At 31.9% G+C, this 10,219-nt stretch overlaps 3 protein-coding genes across 3 annotated transcripts in view; 2 read left to right on the top strand and 1 right to left on the bottom strand.

The window, feature by feature from the left end:
• The window catches only part of LOAG_09886 (phosphatidylinositol transfer protein), a gene marked incomplete at both ends in the record, with an annotated part of 10,393 nt that extends 10,116 nt beyond the window's left edge, over positions 1 to 277 (bottom strand). The window contains one exon of the mRNA XM_020448038.1: positions 200 to 277. Within this exon, the coding sequence (XP_020301783.1) occupies positions 200 to 277 (78 nt within the window). The remainder of the gene's footprint in view (positions 1 to 199) is intronic.
• Positions 278 to 3,505: 3,228 nt separating this feature from the next.
• LOAG_09510 (serine/threonine-protein phosphatase 4 catalytic subunit 1) lies at positions 3,506 to 6,469 on the top strand (the record flags this gene model as incomplete). Its single annotated transcript, XM_003145037.1, has 9 exons — positions 3,506 to 3,585; positions 3,773 to 3,896; positions 4,259 to 4,384; positions 4,885 to 5,030; positions 5,164 to 5,296; positions 5,380 to 5,493; positions 5,756 to 5,880; positions 6,012 to 6,090; positions 6,419 to 6,469. 9 exons carry the CDS (start codon positions 3,506 to 3,508, stop codon positions 6,467 to 6,469), a joined length of 978 nt encoding a protein of 325 aa, XP_003145085.1.
• Positions 6,470 to 7,818: 1,349 nt separating this feature from the next.
• LOAG_09509 (glutaredoxin) lies at positions 7,819 to 9,642 on the top strand (the record flags this gene model as incomplete). The annotated part of the gene is made up of 3 exons (XM_003145036.1): positions 7,819 to 8,022; positions 8,483 to 8,587; positions 9,499 to 9,642. The coding sequence occupies 3 exons, from the start codon at positions 7,819 to 7,821 to the stop codon at positions 9,640 to 9,642; spliced, it is 453 nt and encodes a 150-aa protein (XP_003145084.1).
• Between the last annotated feature and the right edge of the window lie 577 nt (positions 9,643 to 10,219).

Genomic DNA, 10,219 nt, shown 5'->3' with positions numbered 1-10,219 from the left:
AAACTTTAGTATATATATATATTTTTAAACACATCCATGATCATTATTTAATTGTAATAAATGACATCTAAATAATATATCCGTGGAAGGATGCACAAATCCCTGAATCCCAAAGAAACAAACGTCCCACTATTTTCTCCCATATCCTCGCCACAAGAAAAAAAAAAAAGAACTTCTATTCAAAATTATAAAAATAAACCTGAATCATATAAAGCTGAGCGATACGATATTCGCTAACCGTAAGAGGTAACAAAATACGATATTCTTTTATCAACATTGTTTTGATTAATAAGTAGTCGCAGTAATAATAGTAGCAGTAGCAGTAGCACCAATAATAACAATAGCAGTAATAGTAGTGGAACTAGAAGTAAACAGAATCAAAGAATAAAGAAGATAAAAATACGAAGTAGAAGAATCCTTTTCTTTTTTTCTTTCAGCAAAATTAAATCAGCCAAATAACCGAGAGGATTATTTCCAATTTAATTATCCATCTAAAATCGTTAGCTGCAAAATTTCGTTTTATTTTCTACTTTATCATTCTTTCCCTGTTTTTATTTATTTATTTATTTTTTTCAAAAAGATACTTTCGATTCTTGTTATCTATTACTCAATTTTCTACTATCTAATTCTTAAGCTAATTCTGAAATAAGCCATGAAATGTTGGTAACATTTATCATTTGTATATCATCATATCAGTTTCTAACAAGAAGGAAAGCAAAGATTAAACAATCCTTCTTTAAGGAAAAAGATGGGAACAATGAGGGAGAGAAATGTGGAGAAGCAAGAATAGGAAGAATAAGAGGAGGAGTATTTAATGGGAAAAGAAAAGAAGGAAAAAATATAGTAGTAAATTATAAAATTTTTAACTGAAATAAACTTTATAATTGAGGTAAAAGTATTGAGGTATTAATGCTAGATCAACAATGGTCAAAAAATGATAAATAAGTGATGATAAAGAACCACTGAGGATGAACATTGGTCAAACAAGAGAGATGAAGAGAGGGAAAGAGAGAGAGAGGAGGGCATGAAGGGAAGAGAAAGGGAAAGAATTGGGGACAAATATTTCTTTTTGTGAATAACCTTAGCTTGTTAAGGCCTTTCTAGCTGTATTCATTATCAATATTCTCTTACATCGTCCTTGAGCATTTCTCCCAACACTATTTCCATTTGCATTCTTTTCTCTTCACCAATTGACTTTACTTTATTTTGTTTTTTCGTCTGAATTTCAATACCTGAAAATATTCTTTCTCCCTGCTTTTATATTTTCAGGTATTTTCTGCCTTCCTATACTATTTTCAGGCTTTTTTCCTTCTCGTTTTATTATAAAATATTGAAACCTTTTCTTGCTATAACCTAAGGTTCAGGCAAAGTTTCGAAATGGAATGAGAAGGAAAATATTTTACCACATAATTTTTAACTAATTCAGGAAAAGACAAATAAATTAAAAGTTTAAAATTCTCTCCTCTAACCATTTCAGAATTGCCTGAATGCTTTTCTTCTCTGTCTTCATTCCCCGTTCTCTCTTCATTCAAAAGTACCGGATAAATGAAATTACTTCGGAAAGATGTGTAAAACTATTATTAAGGTTAAAAATGTTTTCATCTTTTATCATCTCATCGTTCTAATTTGTCTCTTTTTCAGGCTTTTTTGCTTCCGTCATAAATAAAAATTGGATGAAAGGAAGCAAAAAGAGAGTGAGGAAAAGAACTCAAAAAGTTGACAGATAATATAAAATAAGTAATGGAAAACTTATGATATCATTCAATCATACAAAGAAAAGGGAGAAAAAAAATGAAAAACAAACATACATGCATACACAGGGAGATACATTTTATACAAGTATATTATCGTATTTATAATCGAAATGTTACATTGTATAACAAAAACAAAACATAAAATAAATCAATGGAGAAAAAAAAAATGGGAAAATAATATTTTCGCTCCCTTCTATTTTCAAAATTTTAAACTGACATTCTCATTTCAATTTATTTCCATTATTTTGATTCATTCATTTCACATGATAAATCCTTTGCAAAATTTTATGCTGAAAGTAAAAATGAATATGCAATATGATTTTGTAGTAAATATTAAGTTTTTCATTTTTGATAACTCATGTGGTTACTCCAACTTTAGAAGTAAGTAGGAAGTCGTGGTGGCTTTTAGCGTTATTTCATCTTTAGGACAGATACACACACGCGTACACACACAAACACAAAAAAGAAGGAGAGAAAGTGCCTCATATTCATCAATTATTTATTAAAAATAATTGAGCAAGCAAGCAAACAAACAAACAAACAAACACATAAAAAGGAGAGAAAATGCCTCACATTCATTAATTATTTATTAAAAATAATTAACCAAACAAACAAACAAACCAAATATGTAAAAGGAGAGAAAGTGCCTCACATCCATTATTTATTAAAACAATTAAGCAAACAAACAAACAAACATGTAAAGGAGAGAAAATGCCTTACATCCATTAATTATCTATTAAAAATAATTAAGCAAGCAAGCAAGCAAGCAAGCAAACAAACAAACAAACAAACAAACAAACAAACAAACAAACAAACACAGACACACGTACACAAACACACATACACACACGTACATACACACACATACGTACACACACACATACATACACATACACAATATACATACACAAACCTATTTTAATTTCAATCAAATAAGCAATCATAAATCATGAAGAAAAAAGGAACTCAGATTTCTAGCATTTATTCCGATATTTCGATCATTTTAACGTAATTTTAGATGAAATTAAGTGAAAGAAGCAATGGTACTTGAAAAAATAGCAAAAGAAAGATGACAAAAGAGAATGTTTAGGACATATTATGAAGGCGGGAACTGCATTAGAAGTCATTCTCTTCCATCTATCAATCATCAACCATCCTACTTCATCATTTCCATATGTCCAAATGCATCGGTCAATTGCTGTCTCATCCCTCACTGATATGCTCAAATATCCGAAGAACCTATTACGTACCCAATCTATCAAGAATCCGGTTCGCCTATTAAATGGCTTCCGGTATACCGGATATCAATCGTCCAGTCAAAGAACTAGCACAAAGTGTAATCATCACATTCACTTAGTTTGATTCGAACTATTAAACTGTAATTTTCATTTAGCTTCGACGGTCGGACCATCTTTTCAGATGGACGAGTTGCAAATTCGAATTCCCTATCCTATTTGAAGTTTGGAGTTAGTGACGAATTTGATGATTTGAGTTTCCATATCCTAGCATTTTTTCTTTAATTTTTTTCAAACTATTCAAATATTTAGGTTTTATTTATTCAAATGTACAAGTTTTATTTGGTTAGCTAATTATTAAGTTCAGCTAGCAACTATTCCAATATGGATTTCTTATTTACTGAAAGTAATATAATTGAAATACAAAAAACCGATGCTTTTCTGCTAATTTTACTTAAAATATTAGTTTATGGCTATAACTGATTAATTGTTTTTGTTGCAGCAGAAGATTTTGATATGGTAATGAATGCGGATGAAACGTTACCTTCGATGTTACCTTCAACACCAACTTCTGTTACTGTGAATGATTTGGATAGGTTAACATTAACTCTTACGTTTGACTTAGTTGAAAGCGAACGTTCACCCTAAAGATAAATATTTTCATATGTCTTAAAAATGTTAACTTAATCAACATAAAGATCTCTTTGAAGATATACTGCACTACTTTTTTTTAATGAGTTCAATGATTTAATTAGTTGATAATTTTCCAGCGATAATTTTAAGGCAGATCGAAACATTAATGAGATGTGAATGTATCTCAGAGCAAGAGGTAAAATCGCTTTGCGCCAAAGCACGTGAAATCCTCTTACAGGAAGGCAATGTACAAGTGGTCGATTCCCCTGTTACGGTAATTTTTCATTATTTAATTGGATTTCTTGAATTCTTGAAAAGTTTAACTGAGTGATTACGTAGTATTTCTGCGCAATAAATAACCTGGTATATAATAATTAATCAACAAATTATACGCATAATATACTAATGATGTACTAATGCGTATGTCTGCATATTAATAGACATCTCTTGTTGGCTGAAGTATTCGGTAAGTAGCCAATTAGTAAAATAAGGAAGTGAATTACATATAAAGCTATTTATACCTAATTACATATCATACTATTTATACGCAATCAGAAATTTAATTTCTGAATCAACTGTTTATGCTTTGTTATACTTTAATCAAAAAGTACTTTTTTATGGTTAAAGCGAATTTAGATATGTGGCGATATCCATGGTCAGTTTTATGATTTGATGGAATTATTCAGGGTTGGTGGTCAGGTTCCTGACACGAATTATCTTTTCCTTGGCGATTTTGTTGATCGTGGTTTTTATTCTGTTGAGGTAAGATGCTGAGGTACTGTTGAGGTACTATGATCATCAAAGGGAACGATGAATAAAGAAATTCATCGTAATCTTTGATGACCATAGTCGAATTGTTTTTTGTTTTTTCCTTGTTGTTTTTTCTTTTTTGCCATATTTTTAGTGTTAGTTCTTAAATCCGTAAATAGCAGTAACTTTTATTCGGTCCCGATTTTCCTTAAACTACTTTAGGTTTCTTGTCCAATCTGTATTTATAGCTTTTTTGAGTAAATACCTAGCCTAAAATACTTTGTTTCTGATGCGTGGCTTTATTTTCTGTCCTTCAAATTAGCGTTCATTTTTCAGCTAGAACGGAATTTTGACATCCATGCATCAAAGTCAAGAATTACGGAAATTTTTTTTCCACAAATTAATCTTGTCACAGCGTCAGCTTACTATAACATGAGCTTACATCTGAATATACAGCTATTTTATACAACTTTCTTGGCCTTAGTCACACTTTAGTGGTTGTAATTTTTTAGACATTTTTGTTACTGTTAGCCTTAAAAGTGCGATATCCCGATAGGATGATGTTGATAAGAGGGAATCATGAATCTCGACAAATTACTCAAGTGTATGGGTTTTACGACGAATGTCTGAGGAAGTATGGTTCATCAGCCGTGTGGAGGTAGTGTTTTTGGCTTCGGCCTTTTATTTAACTCATAAGAGCGAAAGGTTGGTGGGTTGGTTTTCACGACATTATTAAATATATATTTACTTTTTTTCTGAATTTTGTGTTGTAACTGACAGATATTTCACAGGTGTTGTACTGAAGTATTCGATTGTCTTAGTCTTTCTGCAGTCATTGCGGGTAAAGTGTTTTGTGTCCATGGTGGTTTATCTCCTTCAATACAAAATCTTGATCAAATCAGGACGATCGATAGGAAGCAAGAGGTAAATTTAATGCAATTTCATTATCATATGTATGCACTTCTTGAAAAATGTTTTTAATGAGTTACTCAGGTCTTAATTTCCAGGTACCTCATGATGGTCCAATGTGTGATTTGTTATGGTCAGATCCGGAAGATAGCGTTGGTTGGGGTGTCAGTCCTAGGGGTGCTGGATATCTGTTCGGCTCTGACGTCGTTAAAGTTGGTTTTGCCAACTTTCATGTTTACCTCCTACTTTTTTACTTCGCATAATTGGTCTAAATAATCGATTATAGAAAAAGAATTCATCTGAGGCAGTTTCTTCGAATATTTGCTAAAATGAAAAACAAAAAAAAACTCAGAAATTCGGTAATATTATTTGAATCCTCTGTTGTTTGAAGTTTCGTTGTGTTATCATTTTCTCTTCCATCAGAATTCGGTGCAATTTATTATTTTTTGCTAAAGATTAATGACGACTGTTTAGGCTTTTTGCCAAGCAAATGGCGTAGATTTGATTTGTCGGGCCCATCAGCTTGTTATGGAAGGTTACAAATGGCATTTCGGTGAAACAGTCTTAACAGTCTGGTCGGCACCTAATTATTGTTATCGGTAATGTTGGTTTTTTTCATCGTAATGTCACTCTTTTTTTCTCGAAGATTACGTTGGCCTAAAATTGTTTTTGGTTTTCAGTTACTTCTTTAACACTGAGGTTGCAAATTTTTTATCAATAATACTTGTAGATGTGGCAATGTTGCGGCTATCCTGGAACTTGATGAACAACTAAACAAAGATTTCACCATTTTCGAAGCCGCACCACAGGTTCATTCATCGACACTGTTTTCTTTTTCCTTGATTAAATTTGAATATTCAGTGACTAGGAGAAATTCTTTTATCTACATCCCCTTCTCTGACCATTACGGATCATTACGGATATCTGCATCCCTTCTCTGACCATTACGGATCATTACGGATATCTACATCCCTTCCCTGACCATTACAGATTTTGTAATTTGGGATCTATCTTTCTGTGCTCTGTGGCATGGCTGACATTCCTGCGTGGATCAATGCGGGATTAAAAGCAATTTAACGCAAGATTAAAAGTAGTGATTTCGACTCTTCATTTGTTATGTATTTTTTTTTTTTGCAGGAAAACCGTGGTGCTCCAGCAAAAAAACCTCAACCAGACTACTTCCTTTGAACGCCATTGTATCATTTTGATATTACATTTTTAATTGAAATGCAGTAGTTTTATTTTTTTTTCATAGTTTTAAAATTTGTGATCAAAGAACTGAGATATATAAGAGGAGCGATAATGCCGTATATAAGAAGAGCAGTAACGTCTGTTTCATTTTTTTCTGTTTTTTGTATTCTTCCTGAAAGTACAAGCTTTAATTATTGTTTATAACACTTGCCATCTGTTTATTTATTTCTGATTTGAAATTACCACATGTTTTGATTTCTTTCCACGTTGTAGTACATTATTGAATAATAGGTTTGTCACCCATAACACTGAATTTAATTTGAAAAGGAAGGAATATTTATGTAAAGTTTTGTTGATACAAAGTACTGTTTGCTGCGATCATTCTTGTTTCCTTTGGAATGATTGTATTTGAGAATTTATCTTCTAAAATGTTTGTTTCATTTCCTTTTTTTCCCCGGTAAGATGGCTTTATTTTGGAATATTTTTTTCTGGACATCACCACAGTGATGCAATCACTGTTTTTATAAATCTGTCTAATATGGTTAAGCTAAAGTATATTCACCTTCGTTATTTCAGAAGTGGAAGGATTAATTTCCCAGCAAGAGCTTTTCGTTTTCTTTTTTTCTTACATATTATCCCATCTAGTGATTATTGTCGAGAACTTGCAAAGTGAGGATATTTTGTGCAGTTCCGGTAACTTTCTGAGAGCATCAGAAGTTTCGTGGTACACGGCTATTGTTGATGCTAAGTCGTGGTGGTGGCGCAACATATATGTTCGTGGAATCAATTTGTAACTGAAAATTACTGCCTTGATATTCTAGTCTTTTTCACTTATCTCTTTGTTACTTTTATTATTTACATTTCTTGGGAACAATATATTACTGGAAATTTTACCAGTGAATTTTGGAATTAGGGTAACTAGTCGCTTGTTAGTCAATTTCAGATCCAATAAGGTGGCTTAAATTGAACATTCATGATTTTATGGCTTTTCCTTATTTCGTTTTTCAGATTTCTAGTATTATCCGATAATTTTTCGTTATAATGTTTTAAATTCTTAGTGAGGGATTACTGAATTCAGATAGGCGGTATTTCTTTTTTTTTTTACTAAAAAATACTCGACAGAATGATTTAAAAGTGGAAGGGATGTGTATCATAACGTATTGATATATGAGTTCAAGATTTATCACCTCAAGATTATGTATTATTAGTCTTTATCCAGTAGTAATTGATCTCAATAAACTATGCTATTAGTTGCTACTCTCATTGACCTCAAATATTTGAAATGCAAATAGTACAAGAATTGATAGCAGGAAATTCATGAGCAGTAATGTTAATTTTAATTGCAGATGTTTGGTTTGACTAAGGTCATTAGACGAGTTGCATTTCGTGCATCTGGTTTGCATGCATTCTCCTCTGCTTCATCATCATCACCACTGTCTGAAGCATTAAAAGTACGAATCGAAAAGATGATCTCATCTGCTCCAGTAGTAGTTTTTATGAAAGGTTCACAGCTTGAACCAATGTGTGGCTTTAGCAAAAATGTTAAATTGGTGAGTTCTAAGATTAGGGATCACTTTTAATTCCTATAATTTCAAATAGTAAAGCAGAAGATGAAGGATTGATTAATCACATTGTTCCAAGTTTAGTTAGAAGCGTCATCTGTCGACTCCTTATTACAAAAAGTTAGGATGATTTCATCCAGTTGTCTATGAAATGATCCATTATGATATACATTCGTTTATCTGTAATGATTTTTTTTTTTTTTGTTTATTGGAATATCGTAAACAGCATGACGATGTTAAAGGTATCTTATTTGATAAGAAAGTAGTTCCAATATTCCACTGGCGACAACAATTGGGAAATCTTCATGTTATATAGTTTTTAAAAGATTTTGGAAAATGTGCTATCATTTATCGTACATTCACAACCAACAAAAACGCTTTCATCAGAGCATTACTAATAAACCATCTCGTTTTATTTTGGAGTTTTTCCTTAGCTTTTTCCTTACAGGTATTAGACTTTCATGAAGTTAAATTCAAAGATTATGACGTACTCAGCGACGATGATCTAAGAGAAGGTATTAAAGCATACAGCGACTGGCCTACAATACCTCAGGTAAGCTAATATGTTTATTCATTTCTCCATAGGCAATTTTTTCTTTGAAGAATAGAATATAATGGAAAGAATGGAGGGAACGATGCAGAACTGATAACATCTCCATCTGATTATATCGCTCCCTTTAGAATAGTAGTTCCTAACCTTTTCTTGACCAGGGATCATTTTAGGTTTTTTATTAGTACCAGGGAGTATAAGATTCGGAAATAATAAATTATGGTGATTTGAAAATAAACTTCAACCAAAACTTTTAATAGTTTATCAGTTTATCAAATATTAATACTCGCCTATTTTCTACTCACCGCGCCGTCGCCCTCGCAGACAACCCGTTGAGAAACATTACTTTAGAAGTTTCGACTTTCTAAAAAAATTGTGACATGCAGAGGCAAATGCTTCACTTTCACCATAAAACTTATGGCGTAAGAGTCGTAAAATTGTCAAAGATAGCAGTACCTTAGGTGGGTTTGTTTCTGACGGTTTATGCTATGCATCAATAACTTTAGTTAATGTTCGACACTTCCATTTATGGTATATAAAATGCATATATCAGAATGAAACATAACAATCTCTATCAATTGGTCAAAAAAATATTAACTTTCCTTTTCTGTTCAATCAATTTCCATTTTTTTTCACCTCAAAAAATGAACGCTTTTATAACATATGCGGAAATATACATAGATAATGTGCAGTAATAGAACATATATTCACGGAAAATGAGGAGAAAGGAGAAAAACAATAAATAAAATGAATGGTGCCTAATAGAAACGAACTCTGCATATCATCTTTTTTTTTGCTTTCATGCGATATATTAGCTAATCTGTACATTCTTTCACTGGAGGATTTCAAAAAAATTAATTAGATATAAAAGTAGGGAAAAAAGGAAGACAAAATTTATATAAATTCTTTTTCAGGTTTATGTGAATGGCAGTTTCATAGGAGGTTGTGACATTCTTGTTCAAATGCATAAAAAGGGTGAAATAACGGACCTCTTTGAGAAAGAAGGTATAAAAACACGATTTTCGGATGCTTCAAACGACGAACCAAAAAAACATTAGGATGACGATGGCGTCGGTAGTTGCTGTGTTGATGATGCTGAGCGCAATATTTGTGCTACAATTATCGTCATATTATCACAACCAGTGCCATCTCCAGCTGTATTTGGTGACAAGCAGTGGTCGCAAATCTGCAGTTAAATTTATCATTAAGATTGTCATTTGAAATTAGTATAAAATTTTATTATTTTTAATTTTCGATTAAAAGATTTATATTATGGGTGGGATTCTCGATCTTGAGGATTCTCGTCTAAAGTTTCCTTTTCCTAAATCTTGCTTATCCCATTTCAAATGATAATCATTATGGCCTTTCAAACTTCAATTATAAAATTGTTGCATAAAGTTTGATCTATCATCATAAATAAACTGTTTCTTCCATGCAAATAATAAATTGTAATGCTATGGATTACGGTACTTCTCATATGGCAATATTTTTTTCTCAAAAAGCAATTCATCAAAGGATTCGTCGGTATTACCTTTTGAAAGTGACCAGATTATCTGCACTGGTAAATACTTCCTTGGAATGTCACTTTTGAATTTTGAATGATACATTTGGGGTTAAATACTTTTACTGCCTAAA

The sequence above is a fragment of the Loa loa genome, assembly GCF_000183805.2.
Source record: "Loa loa unplaced genomic scaffold supercont3.91, whole genome shotgun sequence".
Lineage (NCBI taxonomy): Eukaryota > Metazoa > Nematoda > Chromadorea > Rhabditida > Onchocercidae > Loa > Loa loa.
The sequence above is the reverse complement of the archived record's forward strand: the minus strand, read 5'-3'. Positions and strand labels throughout refer to the sequence as shown.